Source organism: Procambarus clarkii, chromosome 85 (genome assembly GCF_040958095.1).
Source record: "Procambarus clarkii isolate CNS0578487 chromosome 85, FALCON_Pclarkii_2.0, whole genome shotgun sequence".
Taxonomy (NCBI): Eukaryota; Metazoa; Arthropoda; class Malacostraca; order Decapoda; family Cambaridae; genus Procambarus; species Procambarus clarkii.
This window is the reverse complement of record NC_091234.1, coordinates 4,747,505-4,768,327: the sequence shown is the minus strand read 5'-3', so window position 1 is coordinate 4,768,327 and position 20,823 is coordinate 4,747,505. Positions and strand designations below refer to the sequence as shown.

General features: G+C 43.5%; 1 protein-coding gene across 1 annotated transcript in view; it reads right to left on the bottom strand.

The window, feature by feature from the left end:
• Positions 1 to 9,574: 9,574 nt before the first annotated feature.
• The window catches only part of LOC138358640 (glutamate receptor-like), a 32,996-nt gene continuing 21,747 nt past the window's right edge, over positions 9,575 to 20,823 (bottom strand). The window contains exons 4-5 of the mRNA XM_069316707.1: positions 15,481 to 15,698; positions 9,575 to 9,595 (exon numbers count right to left, since the gene is read on the bottom strand). Of these exons, the coding sequence (XP_069172808.1) occupies positions 9,575 to 9,595; positions 15,481 to 15,698 (239 nt within the window). The remainder of the gene's footprint in view (positions 9,596 to 15,480; positions 15,699 to 20,823) is intronic.

The window sequence follows — 20,823 nt, the reverse complement described above, 5'->3', positions numbered from 1 at the left end:
AAAAAAACTTCTTTCTTTCTTCATCGCTGTATCTTTCCTTTTAAATTGCCCACCCGTCTCCCTCTCTCCTTCTTTACACTACTTCCTTCCTCTTCTTCTATCTTTCTCCCTTTAGTAAGACGTTTATAAATTCATAGTTTCAATCATATAATAAATACTTCTGATGTCTAATGGATTTAAAGTTGCATTTAGAGATTTTGTTTAACTTAGTAAGATAAACAGCCTAGCATAGTTTGAAATGGAATGAAAAAGTAATTGATTGATTGATGAAGATTAAGCCTCCCAAGAGGTGGCATCGGGCATGAATAGCCCGTAGAAAAGAGCAATGACTTACAGTCTGTTAAATACTGGAAGGAGAGGTGATCCCTTCGGGAGTGCAAATGATGCCTGAGAGGGGAAATAAGCTTCCGGAAGGCAATAGAGTCGACAGTCTTGACCATATTTGTAGAGGAGAGATGCTTCCCACTCCATGAACACATACTCCTCCTTCAGCACCCGCTCAATACCCTCTTCCAAGCTGCCTACTACATTCTTGAAGTTCTTAGATTCAACAGACTGGTACGTCTCTTGATACACCTGCGCCGGTGAGTCCTGGGAGGGGTGGGAGGTTTTACTGAAACTCAAGAAGATTTCATGATATAATAAGTAATAACAAGTTGCCTAATCCAATTACATATAGTCATTGACAATAAAAACAATATAAATCACAAGTATTTGAAACACTATTATATATCATGAATTGCTTTATATATTATAGCCATTTATTTTCTTTATAAATTAGGATTAATTTGTTTTAAACAATTGATAAACTTTGCATAACTGTTTGAAATTGTTTGATTATACACATATATGCAACTCCATCCTCCTGAAACGATAGCACTTATAGTAACTATTCGGTCGAACCAGTAAAAACCACTTTTTGTACCATTCCTTTTATAGTCCAGAAAAAAACGAAGATCAAACTTAAATATTCCTTAGCCTAGTATAGCACATATGTGTATTAGGCCTAAAATATCATGTGTTAGCCCTAAGATTGCTAGGAGAGGTTAGCCTAGGTTTCAAAATTAAAAAAGTTTCCAGTTTGTCAAACAGAGGTAAACTTTCTGGTGGGTCACCACAAAGTATCAGAGCTTTGGACCAAATAATTACTTTCATTTTAGGAGGATGGGCTGCTATATGAATGAGTTTGGGTGAATATAAATGAGAGCTGCCTCATATGGCCCATAAGGCATTCTACAGAAACCCAGCGAGAGCCATGTGGAGAATATGAGGCTATGCTCTGGGTATTCCCTGGTACACGCCTTAGACCACAACACCACTACATAGTAAAAGCAATGCAACCTGCGATTCCACTGAATCCTCCAGAGGTCGTTGGCTCCAACTAAAGCCAAGTTCAACTACTGGCTGTGGTCTAGTAGTTCACCGCCATTTACTCTGGATGTGGTCTATTAGTTTACCACCATGCACTTTGGCTGTGGTCTAGTAGTTCACCAACAACGCTTCTCTTCCAATACTCAAATAAATCACATTAACGTGATATATCAATGAGAAAGTCAGTAGGAACCGTGAGGTTGATTCAAATCTACGAATCCTCCTCGTGGTTCCTACTAATGCTCTTATTGATTCATCACGTTATTAACGTGAATCCTTCTCATGGCAATCTATAGTTTTCTTTGTTATTTTCTTATTATATAGCATTTTTGTCTCCGTCGTCAGTTCACACTTGCAACTGTAGGTTTGCAACTACATCATTTACTTACGAATACATGAATGTGAAAGAATCACATTATAGACAACTACTTAAATTATCCGCATGATATTAAAAATTTTAAGAATCACTTTTGTAACTACATAAAAATCTCCAATAATCCCCATAATCGCTAATAACAGCTACAATCATATTCACTAACCTTTAACGACCAATTTCGCAAGGTTTTCATGAATCACTTAACACAACAGAAAGCTTGCCATCAGGCCAATGATGACCAGCCTGCCAGGTGAGGAGCAAACTCGGTCCAACACAAGGTCATGAAGACGCAGACATCAAGCGGCCGGAGACACACCATCACTCATGTTACAGCCCCGCTCCTGCACCCGGTAAGTCCACTACGTGCTCACCATAGCCTGTGCTACTTGCCCCGCTTCTGTGCCAGGTAAGTCCACTAGGGGCTCACCATAGCCTGGGCTACTTGCCCCACTCCTGTGCTAAGTAAGTCCGCTACGTGCTCACCATTGACCCTCCCTGCTGTTCCTGGTGGTGTGGACGTGGCGTGTTTGCGATGGGCAGCCATATTCCAGCTGTCGTGAGGGTAAACTCCATAGGTTTGGAGTTTACTTGTTTGGTTACCCGCTGGTAACCACAGTCCACAAGGTGGTTACCCGCTTGTGGACTTGGTCTTGAGTGACATGCTCAGGGTCCCGGTCCAGGACATATATGGTGTCGAGCTGGTCACTGCTCGCCGTGTCATCATCAAGTTTGTGGGTGAAGCAGTGTACCGTGATTTTCTCCGGAGGTATGAGGGGCGTACATTGCAGCTGCAAGACGGCACCGGGTCTGTGACCGTTTCGGACCGTAGTGGTGCTGTGACATATGTAAGTGTCCATGGCGCCCCCATGGAGTTTCCTGAGACTCTCCTCCGGCGTTTCTTCCAGAGGTACGGCTCCGTTGTCAGTGTGCGGATGAACTCACTATCGTCTGGAACGTGTTCAGGTGTGAAGAACAATATTCGGACCCTCGGGATACGACTGAGGTCGGAAATTCCGTCATCTGTCCGACTGTTAGGGTACTACGTGAGGGTGTTTTATGCCCGACAACCCCGTACTTGTTTCCGGTGTGGCTTGTTGGGGCGTCAGGCTGCCGGGTGTACTGCTGATCCTATCACTTCCGTGAATTTGTTCCGTGAAGAGGATTTCCCGCCGCTCCCTCTGCAGGAGGACTCCGGGGGTGAGGAGGTGAGCGTCCTGTTCGCTGCTGAGGCTCCCCCAGCGTCGCCCGTTGTTCTCCCGGTTGTCGCCAGCCCTCCTCCGGATGTTGCCGTGCCGTCGGATGTTACTCCTGTCTCTGGCCCTGCTGCTCCCTTGGGTCTTCCTGGTACTCCCTGTGGGGCGTCATCATCTGCCTCCTCGTCTTCGGCTGCTGGACCTGGCCCTGCCGCCTCACCTCGGGTCCCTCCTGTGCTTGGTGCTGGGGTGGCTGCGGAGCCTCCTGATGTGTGTGGTCCGGTTCCCCCTGTGGTAGAGGCTGCTGCCGTTCTGCGTCGAGCGTCGATTCGTCCGGCTAGTGGTGCCCATGTTTCTGGGTCCGTTTCCGGCTCTGACGATATCTGGAGCCCAAACGTTCCAGGCGTTTGTCTACTGCCTGGGCCGATGTTGGAGACTTCAGTGACTGTGGGTCTTCAGGTGTTGACGGCGTGGATCCGGATGCATCGTTGTCTCCGCGGGTGGTGGTGGAGAAAGGTTCATGTACCTTTTGGTGATGATGCCCGTGTGTCGGGTGTGCCTTCTGTTCCTTCCCCACCAGGGGGCTCCCAGCATTGGGGTGTGGTGGCTTCCTCTGCCAAGGATAGTGCGGATGCTGGTGCTGGGCGTGGCCTGGTAGTGACTTTATGGAAGGATGCGCCGCCCCGGTTCCCTGCGGTCGTCTGGTGGTGTTCCTGCAGCTGCTGGTGCCCCTGTGATGGTACCCACTGCCCAGCCCTTTGCTGTGGGGTTGCGACCTGAGGCTCTGGAGGACGTGGTTGCCAAGTTCCTGCGATCTGAAGTACTGGAGGACTTTCAAGGTGGGCGGGTTCCCGATGTATGGCGTAGGGTGGCGGTTACTCGCCTCCGGTGTGACACCGTCTGGGTTCCCTGTATGCATGTGTTTGTTGCCGGGGTTCCGGATAACATGGCGCCCCCGGTGGAGGGTCAGATCACTTGGGGAAATTGGCTGATTTGGGAGGCGTTCATGTGCGGTTCCCCCGGGTCTTGTTCCCGGGCAAATATGTCAGCTGATTCAATGTTACTGTAGAGTTGTGTGCCCCTATGGCGTTTTGCTTGCCCTATTGTCTTTTGTACCCGTGCCTATCCCTTATTTGCAAGGCAGGTGTTTTGGTGAGGGCGTTTTTATTCCTGTATTTGCTTTTGTATTGTTACTTTGCCATGTGTGTTCTACTTATGCATTGCTAGATTGTGCTTTTTTTTGTTATTGTTTTTATTATTGTTTTTTTTTTATTTTTGGCTTGTTGTGTGCTGTGAGTTTTTCTTGTATCTATTTTCATGATGTCCTTTATATTGTGTTTTTGTTCCCGGTCCTTCAGGCCGGTGCTTGTTTGTTTGTTGTATATGTTACTATGTTTCGTTTCTTGATTGCATGGAGTGCTAGTTTGTTATTATTGTATATTTTGGGCCTCTTCCTTTGTTTGTTGCGAGGCGGTTGGTGTGGTGAGAGTGTTTTTATTCATGTCTTGTTTCTGTGATGTACATTTGCACTGGTGTTTTCTGCTTGCATTACAAGTTGTACTTGTTTGTTATTTTTATTTTGTTTTGTTGTATATTGGGATTTTCTTGTTATATTTTATATTGTTACTCATGATGTTTGATTTGTTTTGTGATGTTTTGTTTTGTACTGTTACTGTGCTGGCTTGTTTGACATTGTTTTGTTTTTTGTGTCTTGGTGTATGCTAAATTTCTCGTGCATTTACCGTGTTTGTAATATGTTGTACTGTGCGGTCGGCCCTTCTGGCCGGTGGTTTCTTGTTTTGTTTTGTTATGTTTTCTATGTTCTTGTCTTGTTTTTTATTGTATTTAATTTGCATGCTATGCATGTAAAAATAAAAATAGAAAAAAAGCAAACTTTCCCCGCTTCTGTGCCAGGTAAGTCCACTACTGGCTCGCCATAGTCCGTGCTACTTGCCCCGCTCCTGTACCAAGTAAGTTCACTACGGGTTCACCATAGTCCATGCTACTTGTTCTGCTCCTGTGCCAGTAAAGTTCACTACGGGTTCACCATAGCTCGTGCTACTAGCTCCACTATTGTGACAGGTAACTCCACTATGAGCTTATTATAGCCCGTGCTACTTGCCCGGATCCTGTGCCAAGTAAGTTCACTACGGGCTCACCATAGCCTGTGCTACTTGCTCCACTACTGTGACAGGTAACTCCACTATGAGCTTATTATAGCTTGTGCTACTTGACCGGCTCCTGTGCCAGGTAAGTCCACTACGGACTCACCACAGCCCCTGCTACTTGCTCCGCTCCTGTGCCATGTAAGTCCACTACGGCCTCACCATAGCCAGTGCTACTTGCTCCGCTCCTTTGCCAGGCAAGTCCATTACGGCCTCACCATAGCCAGCGCTACTTGCTCCGCTCCTGTGCCAGGTAAGTTCACTACGGCCTCGCAATAGCCAGTGCTACTTGCGCCGCTCCTGTGCCAGGTAAGTTAACTACTGGCTCAAGATAGCCCATGCTACTTGCCCCGCTTATGTATCAGGTAAGTCCACTACGGGCTCACCGTAGCCCGGGCTACTAGCCCCGCTCCAATGCCAGGTAAGTCCACTACGGGCTCACCATAGCCCGTGCTACTTGCCGCTCCTGTGCCAGGTAAGTCCACTACGGGTTCAAGATAGCCCGTGCTACTTGCCGCTCCTGTGCCAGGTAAGTCCACTACGGGTTCACCATAGCCCGTGCTACTTACCCCGCTTCTGTGCCAGATAAATCAACTATGGGGCTCACCATAGCCCATGCTACTTGCCACTCCTGTTCCAGGTAAGTCCACTACGGACTCACCATAGCCCATGCTACTTGCCACTCCTGTGCCAGATAAGTCCACTACGGGGTCACCATAACCCGTGCTATTACATAACCCGTGACCCAGTGCGGGGTCACCATAATCCGTACTTCACACAAGAGGTAAGAGCTACGAGGAAAGGCTAAAGGAGCTGAACCTCACGTCCCCGGAAAACAGAAGAGTAAGGGGAGACATGATAACAACCTACAAAATTCTCAGGGGAATTGACTGGGTGGACAAAGACAAACTCTTCATCACGGGTGGGACACGAACAAGGGGATACAGGTGGAAACTTAGTACCCAGATGAGCCACAGAGACGTTAGAAAGAACTTTTTCAGTGTCAGAGTAGTTAATAAATGGAATGCACTAGGAAGTGATGTGGTGGAGGCTGACTCCATACACAGTTTCAAATGTAGATACGATAGAGCCCAGAAGGCTCAGGAATCTGTACACCAGTTGATAAACAGTTGAGAGGCGGGACCAATGAGACAAAGCTCATCACCCACACGCACAATTAGGTGAGTACTTGCTCCGCTCCTGTGCCAGGTAAGTCCACTACGGGCTCATTAAAGCCCGTGCAACTTGCAACTTTTTGTTCCAAGTAACTGAAACTAAAACAACAACAGCAACACAGTATCACCAGCCTAATTCCAACTGCTAAACTAGACGTTAGAAGCCCCGCTATAAAGCAGTGAGCTAATCCCTGCCTCATCAGAGCTCTCCACTCTCGCCCTCGCTCGAGCTTACTGTTCTTGCCCTCCAGCGAGCTCTCCACCCCCTGCCTCGCTCAAGCTATCTGCTTCATTCAAGCTCTCCTCACCATGACTCACACCAGCTCTCCTCACCATGACTCACACAAGCTCTCCTCACCATGACTCACACAAGCTCTCCTCACCATGCATCACACCAGCTCTCCTCACCATGCATCACACCAGCTCTCCTCACCATGCATCACACAAGCTCTCCTCACCATGACTCACACAAGCTCTCCTCACCATGACTCACACAAGCTCTCCTCACCATGCATCACACCAGCTCTCCTCACCATGCATCACACCAGCTCTCCTCACCATGCATCACGCAAGCTCTCCTCACCATGACTCACACAAGCTCTCCTCACCATGACTCACACAAGCTCTCCTCACCATGCATCACACCAGCTCTCCTCACCATGACTCACACCAGCTCTCCTCACCATGCATCACACCAGCTCTCCTCACCATGCATCACACCAGCTCTCCTCACCATGACTCACACAAGCTCTCCTCACCATGCATCACACCAGCTCTCCTCACCATGCATCACACCAGCTCTCCTCACCATGACTCACACCAGCTCTCCTCACCATGCATTACACCAGCTCTCCTCACCATGACTCACACCAGCTCTCCTCACCATGCCTCACACCAGCTCTCCTCACCAGGCCTCACACGAGCTCTCCTCACCAGGCCTCACACCAGCTCTCCTCACCAGGCCTCACACCAGCTCTCCTCACCATGTCTCACACAAGCTCCACTCACCAGGCCTCACACCAGCTCTCTTCACCAGGCCTCACACCAGCTCTCCTCACCATGTCTCACACAAGCTCCACTCACCAGGCCTCACACCAGCTCTCCTCACGAGGCCTCACACCAGCACTCCACTGCAGATTACCTTCATTAGTACATGCTACCTGACTCTGCCAGCAGCCCGGTATAAACATCCTATTGTGAGATTTTTTCTACACCTACCTCCCTTAGGAGGTGGACCTCAAGCATAAAAAACTGCACACCGCAGATATTTCTACTCTAAGCATGAGACCAACAGAAAAAGGAAAAGCGGGAGCAAACCGCCAGGCTTCCACCACAAGGGTGAAAACCTGTCCACTTGGGCCGCTGGTTCCCCCTAGTTAAAAAAGGACGTTAAAACCAATAAAGGGTAACCGACGGGTTCTCACAATCAAATTTGACTTTGATGTGGTGCTATGAATTGGAATTCGAATTTCCCAAGAACAGCAGTCATTAAAAAAAGATCACATTTACAGACAATTGTATAAAGCAGAACATGGGGTGAAAATAATGGTTGAAGGGTTGACATCAAATTCCGTTTTCTATAACAAATTAACAATTTATTTACAAGAGACTAAACTATTCCAACATCGAGTTTACGTTACGTTAATGTCCATCAAGTGGCACTATAACAACAGCTAAATAGCAATGACTTCGGTCCATTGCTGTGCGGCTGCATACTGAACTAACCTGAACACAGGTGTGCCCACTGACGACGCAATATTGCAAACAAATAATTTACAATACTAAGTTTACATAACAGTGAGTGATTCATTACGTTAATGTCTATCCAGTGGCACTTGCAACACAGCTATTCAACAGCCCCTCGAGAAATGACATCAGTCTCCATCTTGCTGACACTTCAGGCTGACTAAATGAACTAAGTGAACAATGACGCCCATTGATGATACAAGCTTGCAATCAATATTGTCACAGCTTCACGGTGAACAGATACTATAATCACAATATTACAGGTCCTCCAACCCTTCAGGCGAGATACCCACGAAACAAGGCAGGTAGTCCAACAGTGACTCCCCCTATCACAACCTAATGTGAACATTCTTTGCAACTCCCTGCAAGAAGTTGCGCATGTAAACAGTAAACAAAGCCAGGCAAGGTGGGATTCTGAGACACTTCTCCAGAAATCCCCAAGTTACTTTACTCTCGTCACCAGACGATAAACAAAAGAAAATGCCTTAATCAATTACAAAATTGATTATGTGATTAATTACGTTAATGGACTGTCCACAGAAGTCAGCAAACAAAGTACTTTACGTTAATCGCAAACAATTGTCTCCCTTAGACAACTACATAATGGTACTCTACGTTAATCACCAACACCTGTCTCTCTTAACACAAGTCAACTTGTTAACAATAACTCATTCTCTTAAATTACACCACACTTGACTCCTTCAAGTATTCAGTATGTAATTCTTAATTAATGTCAAACGGACAACTAATTTAATCCCAATCGAGTTATGTTAACTAAGCCTACCTCTATCTTGGTAGCTTTTCAACAGTCTATGTCAAACTTTTACTTTAATGAGCGTTAATTACCCTAATTAACCCCGAGCAATTAATTAACTGTCACAAGGACCGATACCTAATTATACATATATATATATACGTCTCACTCCGCTTAAGCAGGTCTCATCAAACACTGTGAATTCACGGACGAGGTGTTAATTACCTTAATTAACATGAGTGCATCTTAATCCACTGTCACCTGACAGGATATGATTAATTCACCGAGTTATGCTAGCTCCATGACCTCGCTTTATCGAGTCATCACGACCATTGGCGTTAATTACACCACTAAGAGCTACTGGAAAGCTCTACGGAAAGTGGCATTTGTAACGCCGTTGACAAATCTCAATTGCTGGAAAGACGTTGGACCGAACACATTTACCAACAGCATGCGAATAAAGAAGCATTTATCATGATTGGGATGCACGGTGTACAGTGTACCTATCATAGTTTATTTGAATATGCCAGGCTGCTCTCCTTCTCTGCGTCGTTCAAATGATTTTCTACTCGCATTCCATATGAAATACGGAGGCAGTTAGGAATACAGCAGTGCTTTCGCAAATGCGTCATTCTGGCATAACGTTAAGAAAGCAATTAACGTTGTAGCCGGTGGATTCATAGCTATTTGTTGCACATTTGCAGCCGTGAAAGATATGCGTTGTCCATTTTCTTCTTTAAAAAAAAAAATACTAACGAAATATTTCAATTAAGACGCAGATCAATCGACATAGCTCAATTCCAACGCCAATTGCACTGAAAAATAAGAACAGTTAAAAAACGAAATGAAAAAAGATGAAAAAAACTATACTTACGGAATAAAAGGTATGATGAACAACAGTTCAGTTCCAATGCAATGTCACTCAAAATAATTAAATGAAAAATAAAAAATATCGAAATCTATGAAAATTAAATTTATCAATTAGGTACTAGGTACGACCTATACACACACACACACACACACACACACACACATATATATATATATATATATATATATATATATATATATATATATATATATATATATATATATATATATATATATATATATATATATATATATATATGTATATATATGTCGTACCTAGTAGCCAGAACGCACTTCTCAGCCTACTATGCAAGGCCCGATTTGCCTAATAAGCCAAGTTTTCATGAATTAATTGTTTTTCGACTACCTAACCTACCTAACCTAACCTAACCTAACTTTTTCGGCTACCTAACCTAACCTAACCTATAAAGATAGGTTAGGTTAGGGTAGGTAGGGTTGGTTAGGTTCGGTCGTATATCTACGGTAATTTTAACTCCAATAAAAAAAAATTGACCTCATACACAATGAAATGGGTAGCTTTAACATTTCATAAGAAAAAAATTAGAGAAAATGTATTAATTCAGGAAAACTTGGCTAATTAGGCAAATCGGGCCTTGAATAGTAGGCCAAAAAGTGCGTTCTGGCTACTAGGTACGACATATATATATATATATATATATATATATATATATATATATATATATATATATATATATATATATATATATATATATATATATATATGAATGAAAACTCACACCCCAGAAGTTACTCAAACCCATACTCCCAGGAGCAACGCAACTGGTAACTACAGGGGCGCCTTAATCCGCTTGACCATCACGGCCGGACATCCTAATTAATAGGGGGTATAGGTGTCTATAGGATTGGCGCCTTAATCCGCTTGGCGGATTAAGGCGCCCTGTAGTTACCAGTTGCGTTGCTCCTGGGAGTATGGGTGCGAGTCACTTCTGGGGTGTGAGTTTTCAGTCGCATATAGTCCTGGGGACCATTCAGGCTTGTTCGCATATATATATATATATATATATATATATATATATATATATATATATATATATATATATATATATATATATATATATATATATATATATATATATATATATATATATATATATATATATATTAGTATATTTTGGTAGCAGTCTTTCTTGTAGACATATATTATTAAATATGCTCAAACGCTGAAGGAGGCGTTTGAGCAGAGTTCCGTGCTGCGTTTCACTTACGAGATGGAAAAGGATGGGAAGCTGCCCTTTCTAGATGCAACAGTCATGGAAAAGAGCGGAAGTTTCCACACTGCAGTCTACACTAAGGAAACGAACACAGGAATGTGCCTAAATGCCAACAGCGACTGCCCAGACAGGTACAAGAGGAGTGTTGTTAACGCATATGTCGACCGTGCTCTCAGCCACAGCTCAGAATGGAAGCAAGTCGACGAAGAACTCTGTAGGGTAAGGCAGGTCCTAATCAACAACGGCTTCTCCAATGGTTTCGTCGAAGACATCATAAGAAGGAAAGTGAAACGCCATGCAACCTCTGAAGAGACAACTAACACAACACCTATACCCCCTATTAGACTATTTTACAGGAACTTCTTTTCCGCAGCTCATAAAACGGAGGAAAGGGTCCTGAAAGATATTGTTAATAGAAACGTTATCCCTACAGACAAAAATCAGAGGATACAACTGACGATTTACTATAAAACCAGAAAAACGGCCAGCCTACTCATGAGAAACTCTCCAGACACAAAGCAGGACACTTTAAAAGAGACCAACGTCGTCTATGCCTTCAAATGCCCTCTTGGGGACTGTAAGCTCCAAAAAAAACCAGTATATAGGCAAGACAACAACATCTCTTTCTAGGCGTTTAACGATGCATAAGCAACAGGGCTCCATTAAGGAACATATAATCTCTTCCCACAACCAAACCATCGCCAGAGAAATCCTAGTAAACAACACAGAAATCATCGATAGATACAGCGATAGCAGGCGGCTTGACGTTTGCGAGGCACTACACATTAAAAAGTCAAGACCAGCAATCAACAGCCAATTAATGCACAACTATATTCTACCCACCTCAAGACTCCGCTCCAATATAGAAGCATCAAGAAATATGGACCAATAGGCTTTCTACAATCACTTCCATTCAATACCCATTGTTTCGTGTTCTGTCTTGTGTTGATGAAATTAATACCCTATTAATACCACCTCACCCCATCCACCTCACTCAAATGTAGATATAAACAAATCGGAGATGTGTAAGTTCTATTCAGTTGTGTATGTGTAAACTAAATTCTTTGAAAATGTAATAAGTTTTACGAAACGCGCTCAAGTGTCGCGTCAGACTAGAAATAAAAATGAATTTTGGAGAATTGATTCTTGAATTACCACCAACAGTGAAAAGAAATGTACGAAAGATTGAGAAAATTCGTGTTAGAATTATTAATCATACTTTTTCGGTCATATTTAATAATATATATATATATATATATATATATATATATATATATATATATATATATATATATATATATATATATATATATATATATATATATATATATACATATATATATATACATATATATATATATATATATATATATATATATATATATATATATATATATATACATATATATATATATATATATATGTATATATATATATGTACCTAGTAGCCAGAACGCACTTCTCTGACTACTATGCAAGGCCCGATTTGCCTAATAAGCCAAGTTTTCACGAATTAATTGTTTTTCAACTACCTAACCTAACTTTTTGGGCTACCTAACCTAACCTAACCTATAAAGATAGGTTAGGTTAGGTTAGGTAGGGTTGGTTAGGTTCGGTCATATATCTACGTTAATTTTAACTCCAATAAAAACAAATTTACCTCATACATAATGAAATTGGTAGCTTTATCATTTCATAAGAAAGAAATTAGAGAAAACATATTATTTTAGGAAAACTTGGCTTATTAGGCAAATCGGGCCTTGCATAGTAGGCCGAGAAGTGCGTTCTGGCTACTAGGTACGACATATATATATATGTCGTACCTAGTAGCCAGAACGCACTTCTCAGCCTACTATGCAAGGCCCGATTTGCCTAATAAGCCAAGTTTTCCTGAATTAATATATTTTCTCTATTTTTTTTTCTTATGAAATGATAAAGCTACCCATTTCATTATGTATGAGGTCAATTTCTTTTTATTGGAGTTAAAATTAACGTAGATATATGACCGAACCTAACCAACCCTACCTAACCTAACCTAACCTATCTCTATAGGCTAGATTAGGTTAGGTAGCCAAAAAAGTTAGGTTAGGTTAGGTTAGGTAGGTTAGGTAGTCGAAAAACAATTAATTCATGAAAACTTGGCTTATTAGGCAAATCGGGCCTTGCATATTAGGCTGAGAAGTGCGTTCTGGCTACTAGGTACGACATATATATATATATATATATATATATATATATATATATATATATATATATATATATATATATATATCGTACCTAATAGCCAGAACGTACTTATCAGCCTACTATTCAAGGCCCGATTTGCCTAATAAGCTAAGTTTTCATGAATTAATGTTTTTTCGACTACCTAACCTACCTAACCTAACCTAACCTAACTTTTTCTGCTACCTAACCGAACCTAACCTATGAAGATAGGTTAGGTTAGGTTAGGTAGGGTTGGTTAGGTTCGGTCATATATCTACGTTAATTTTAACTCCATTAAAAAAAATTGACCTCATACATAATGAAATGGGCAGCTTTATCATTTCGTAAGAAAAAAACTAGAGAAAACATATTAATTCATGAAAACTTGGCTTATTAGGCAAATCGGGCCTTGCATTGTAGGCTGATAAGTGCGTTCTGGCTACTAGGTACGACATATATATATATATATATATATATATATATATATATATATATATATATATATATATATATATATATATATATATATATATATATATATATATATATATATATATATATGTCGTACCTAGTAGCCAGAACTCACTTCTCAGCCTACTATTCAAGGCCCAATTTGCCTAATAAACCAAGTTTTCCTGAATTAATATATTTACTATAATTTTTTTCTTATGAAATGATAAAGCAACCCTTTTCTCTATGTATGAGGTCAATTTTTTTTATTGGAGTTAAAATTAACGTAGATATATGACCGAACCTAACCAACCCTACCTAACCTAACCTAACCTATATTTATAGGTAAGGTTAGGTTAGGTAGCCAAAAAAAGCTAGGTTAGGTTAGGTTAGGTTGGTTAGGTAGACGAAAAAACATTAATTCATGAAAACTTGGCTTATTAGGCAAATCGGGCCTTGAATAATAGGCTGAGAAGTGCGTTCTGGCTATTAGGTACGACATATATATATATATATGTCGTACCTAGTAGCCAGAACGCACTTCTCGGCCTACTATTCAAGGCCCGATTTGCCTAATAAGCCAAGTTTTCCTGAATTAATATATTTTCTCTAATTTTTTTCTTATAAAATGATAAAGCTACCCATTTCATTATGTATGAGGTCAATTTTTTTTTATTGGAGTTAAAATTAACGTAGATATATGACCGAACCTAACCAACCCTACCTAACCTAACCTAACCTATCTTTATAGGTTAGGTTGGGTTAGGTAGCCGAAAAAGTTAGGTTAGGTTAGGTTAGGTAGGTTAGATAGTCGAAAAACCATTAATTCATGAAAACTTAGCTTATTAGGCAAATCGGGCCTTGCAAAGTAGGCAGAGAAGTGCGTTCTGGCTACTAGGTACGACATATATATATATATATATATATATATATATATATATATATATATATATATATATATATATATATATATGTATATATATATATATATATATATATATATATACATATATATATATATATATATATATATATATATATATATATATATATATATATGTATATATATATATATATATATATGTCGTACCTAGTAGCCAGAACTCACTTCTCAGCCTACTATTCAAGGCCCGATTTGCCTAATAAGCCAAGTTTTCCTGAATTAATATATTTACTATAATTTTTTTCTTATGAAATGATAAAGCAACCCTTTTCTCTATGTATGAGGTCAATTTTTTTTTATTGGAGTTAAAATTAACGTAGATATATGACCGAACCTAACCAACCCTACCTAACCTAACCTAACCTATATTTATAGGTAAGGTTAGGTTAGGTAGCCAAAAAAATCTAGGTTAGGTTAGGTTAGGTAGGTTAGGTAGACGAAAAAACATTAATTCATGAAAACTTGGCTTATTAGGCAAATCGGGCATTGAATAGTAGGCTGAGAAGTGCGTTCTGGCTATTAGGTACGACATATATATATATATATATATATATATATATATATATATATATATATATATATATATATATATATATATATATATATATATATATATACATATATATATATATATATATATATATATATATATATATATATATATATATATATATATATATATATATATATATTTAGGGGTACCACCACTATATATATATATTTAAATGTATGTGTGTGTGTGTGAGTGTTAAACAACACGGGTACCAGGACATAGCCTGGAGCCACTCTTTCTACAACAGTTTTCCACTCTGAGTTCATTACATATATACTCTTTATTTCCTTTTAAATATCCAAGCCCATATCCAACTTAAGATAGATTTTATCGAAGAATTACAAAAAAACCATTTTGAGTTACCTGCTATGAAAGTGTGGATACATGTTTTTAGGGTACTTGATTACAATATAATATAACTCTCACCTTAAAATGTTCGGTTAGAGAAGAACCTTTAACATAGCCAAGAGTGAGTGAGGGGTTGCGGTTGATATCGTTTAAGTTAGAGATGAGTGTGAGAGGTGGTCCCACTGCCAGGGCAGTGATGAGGCCGCTGTTGTAGTGAGCGAGCAGCAGTTGATGCAGCAGCAGACACGTTACAGCTACCACGCACAGCGACGCCGGCATCAAACCCACATTACCACCTAGATGAACAACCAATTGTACCATGCACATTATTATTATTATTATTATTATTATTATTATTATTATTATTATTATTATTAGTATTAGTATTATTATTATTAAACAGAGAGTAAACACTCTGGAGTGATATATCAATAAGACAATCCGTTGGAGTTGTGATGAGGATTTGAACCTATAAAGTGAGTATTCCCACACACACTCCCCAGACAACCAGGCCTTGACAAGGTAAAAAGGATTGCAACCTGGCGTTCCACTGAACACATGATTGTGTATTGAGGCTTCCTGAGGTAGAACATTCCTAGATGACAGAGCCGGATTGCATGGGGGATTGTGTAAAAATTCTGTCCCGGCTTCAGTGGAAGCCTCAGAAAACCCTCGTATGTCCAGTAGAACTCCAGGTTGTAATGCTTTTGACCTAGTCGTGATATGATTGTCTGGGGCGTGTGCGTGGGAATCTCCGCTACATATGTTCCAATCATCATCATGATCCCTACGGATTTTCTCATTATTATTATATCAATATTAATATATAAGAATGTCAGCCTGTTTGAGGCTGGAGGCCAGATGCTTCGGGCTACCATATCTATCGATTTATCTATCTCTTCTTTCTTTGTCTTTCTGTTTTTGTTTGCCACCCTCTATGTTTGTGTTTGTCTCTCTTCCTGTCTCTGTCTCTCTGTTTTTTGTGTATGTATCCATATATATCGATATATATATCGCAAGCACATCTCACTTTCAGAGAAGGGTTGGTCATATTTGGTTATCATTGGAGGGAGAGGTTCGGTTAACACGTAGGCTGTGTGAGCCAGTGATCTGGGCATCCCAGATCAGTCTGTATGTGTCTACCTACGTCTTATTCTGTTTATGTTCATGTCTTTGTCTTCCTATCTGTCTTAAGAGACTGTCAGTCTCTTATTCTCTCTCTATGGAGGTAGGGATGGATGATAGGGGAAAGGGATGACGAGAGGGATGACCTTGGCACGACATGTATATAAGGTGGGAGGAAGGGGAGTAGGATAATCTATGAATACAAAACCCTTATTCGGTTTTGGGTTACGTTTGATAATTTTAGGATTCCTCCCACATCCTCTTTTCATCTCAATAGCTCTCCTATCCACTAGAGACCATTGGTTTCCGCAACTTGGTTAGTTTACACTTCACTATTTGTGACTACTGGGAGAGCCTTGGTGACAGTCGGTTTACACAACCTGGTCAACTGATACATAATAGATTTGTGCTTAATGGGAGAGATTCAGTGGTTTCTGCCAAACGCATGGATGTTGCGAGAGTGTCAGCTCCCATCTGCCGTCCCAAAACCACCAGGGGGACGTATACTCCCCACCACCGCCCCTCCTTACCCCTTACCCAGCCACTCACCAGATTGGGAGAGTCCACTACCCTGGTCCCCCGGGAGGGGAGAGAGGTTCCCTCCTCAGGGTTCCTCCTCAACATACATCACCTGTGGTCATCAGTATATAAGTTACTCCAACTATCAGAACGCAGACATACAGACTTGCAACACTGACTAGTTAACAACTAAAAGATTATATTACAATAAATCTTCGTTATCAACACATTGAACAAGAAATAACACATAGCATTGAACAGGAAATTAACATCATTGAACATCGCACAACTATAACAGTAAACAACATCACCCAAACAGCTGCCCACATCACACACAGCTGCAAACATCCCACACAGTTCCCCAATCCCAGACAGCTGCCCACATCTCTCACAGCTGCCCACATCCCACACAGCTGCCCACATCCCACACAGCTGCCCACATCCCACACAGCTGCCCACATCTCTCACAGCTGCCCTCATCTCTCACAGAGGCCCACATTCCACACAGCTGCCCACATCCCACACAGCTGTCCACATCTCTCACAGCTGCCCACATCTCTCACAGCTGCCCACATTCCACACAGCGGCCCACATCCCACACACCTGCCCACATCTCTCACAGCTGCCCACATCCCACACTGCTACCCATAACTCAAACAGATGCCCATAACTCACACAGCTGCCCCCATCTCTCACAGCTGCCCACATCCCACACAGATGCCCACATCTCTCACAGCTGCCCACATCCCACACTGCTACCCATAACTCAAACAGATGCCCATAACTCACACAGCTGCCCCCATCTCTCACAGCTGCCCACATCCCACACAGATGCCCACATTCCTCACATCTGCCAACATCCCGCACAGCTGCCCACATCCCTCACTGCTGCCCACATCCCACACAGCTGCCCACATCCCTCACAGCTGCCCACATCCCACACAGCTCCACACATCCCACACAGCTGCCCACATCCCACACAGCTGCCAACATCCCATAAAGCTGCCCACGTCTCACACAGTTGCCCACAACTCACACAGCTGCTAACATCTCACACAGCTGCCCAAATCCCTCACAGCTGCCCACATCCCACACAGCTACCCACATCCTACACAGCTGCCCACATGCCACACTTCTGCCCACATCCCACACAACTGCCCACCTCCCAAACAGCTGCCCGCATCCCACACAGCTGCTCACATCCCACACATCTGACCACATCCCACACAGCTGCCCACGTCCCACACAGCTGCCCACATTCCAAACACCTGCCCACATCCCACACTGTTGCCCACATCCCACACAACAGCCCACATCCCACACAGCTGCCCACATCTCACACAGCTGCCCACATCTCACACAGCTGCTAACGTCTCACACAGCTGCCCAAATCCCAAACAGCTGCCCACATCCCTAGCAGCTGCCCACATCTCACACAGCGGCCCATAACTCACACAGATGCCCATAAATCACACAGATGCTAACCTCTCACACAGCTGCCCACATCTCCCATAACTGATAACATCTCACACAGCTGCCCAAATCCCACACAGCTGCCCATATCCCTAACAGGTGCCCACATCCCACACAGCCCCCCCACATCACACACAGCTCCGCACATCCCACACAGCTGGACATCCCACACACCTGCCCACGTCCCATACAGTTGCCCAAATCCCACACAGCAGCCCACATCCCACACAGCTGCCCACATCTCACACAGCTGCCCACATCTCACACAATTGCTAACATCTCACACAGCTGCCCAAAACCCTAACAGCTGCCCACATCTCACAAAGCGGCCCGTAACTCACACAGCTGCTAACATGTCACACAGCTGCCCACATCTCACACAACTGTTAATATCTCACACAGCTACCCAAATTCCACACAGCTGCCTACATCTCTCACTGCTGCCCACATCCCACACAGATGCCCACATCCCTCACTACTGCCTACCTTCCACACAACGGCCCACATCCCTCACAGCGGCCCACATCCCTCACTGCGGCCAACATTCCACACAGCTGCCCACATCCCTTACAGCTGCCCACATCCCTCACAGCGGCCCACATCCCTCACTGCGGCCAACATTCCACACAGCTGCCCACATCCCTCACAGCTGCCCACATCCCACACAGCTGACCACATCCCACACAGTTGCCCACATCCCACACAGCTGCCTACATCCTACACATTTCCCACATCCCACACAGATGCCCATAACTCAAACAGCTGCCCACATCTCACACAGCTGCTAACATCTCACACAGCTGTTCAAATGCCACACAGCTGCCCACATTCCTAACAGCTGCCCACATCTCACACAGCGGCCCATATCCCACACAGCTGCACATAACTCACTCAGATGACCATAATTCACACAGCAGCCCACATCCCACACAACAGCCCACACCCCACATAGCTGCCCATATCTCACACAGCTCGCCTTTCCCACACATGTACCCACATCTCTCTCAGCTGCCCACATCTCTCACACCTGCTCACATACCACACAGCTGCCCACATCCCACAGAGCTGCCCACATCTCTCAAAGCTGCCCCGCATCTCTAACAGTTGCCCACATCCCACACAGCTGCCCTTAACTCACACAGATGCCCATAACTCAAACAGGGGCCCACATCTCTCACAGCTGCACACATCCCACAAAGCGGCCAACATCCCTCACAGCTGCTCACATCCCTCACTGCTGCGCACATTCCACACATCTGCCCACATCCCTCACAGGGCCAACATCCCTCACTGCGGCCCAAATCCCACACAGCTCCCCACATCCCACAAAGCTCCCCACAGCCTACACAGCTGCCCACATCTCACACAGCTGCCCACATATCACAAAGCAGCTAACATCTCACAAAGCTGTCCAAATCCCAAACAGCTGCCCACATCTCACACAGCTGCCTACATCCCACACAGCTGCCCATAACTCACCCAGATGCCCATAAAACACACAGCTGCCCACATCCCACACAACTGCCCACAACCCACACAGCTGCCCACATCTCACACAGCTCGCCAACTCCCACACAGCTGCCCACATCCCTCACAGCAGCCCACATCGTCACCGCTGCCCACATCCAACACAGCTGCCAACGTCCCACAAAGCTGCCCACATCCCACACAGCTGTCCACATCCCACACAGCTGCCCACATCTCACACAGCTGCCCACATCCAACACAACTGCCCACAACCCACACATCTGCCCACATCTCACGTAGCTCGCCAAATCCCACACAGCTGCCCACATCTCTCTCAGATCCCCACATCTCTCACTGCTGCCCACATCCCACATAGCTGCCCCGGATCTCTAACAGTTGCCCACATCTCATACAGTTGCCCACAGCCCACACAGCTGCCCATAACTCACCCAGATGCCCATAACTCACACAGATGCCCATAATGCACACAGCTGCGCACATCTCTCACTGCCGCCCACATCCCATACAGCTGCCCACATCCCTCACAGCTGCTAACACCCATCATTGCTGCCTACATTCCACACAACGGCCCACATCCCACACAGCTGCCCACATCTCACACAGCTCGCCACATTCCACACAGCTGCCCACATCTCTCTCAGCTGTCCACATCTGTCACTACTGCCCACATCCCACACTCCTGCCCACATCTCTCACAGTTGCTAACATATCTCATAGCTGCCCCGCATCTCTCACAGTTGCCCAAATCTCAAACAGTTGCCACATCCCACACAGCTGCCCATAACTCACACAGACGCACATAACTCACACAGCTGC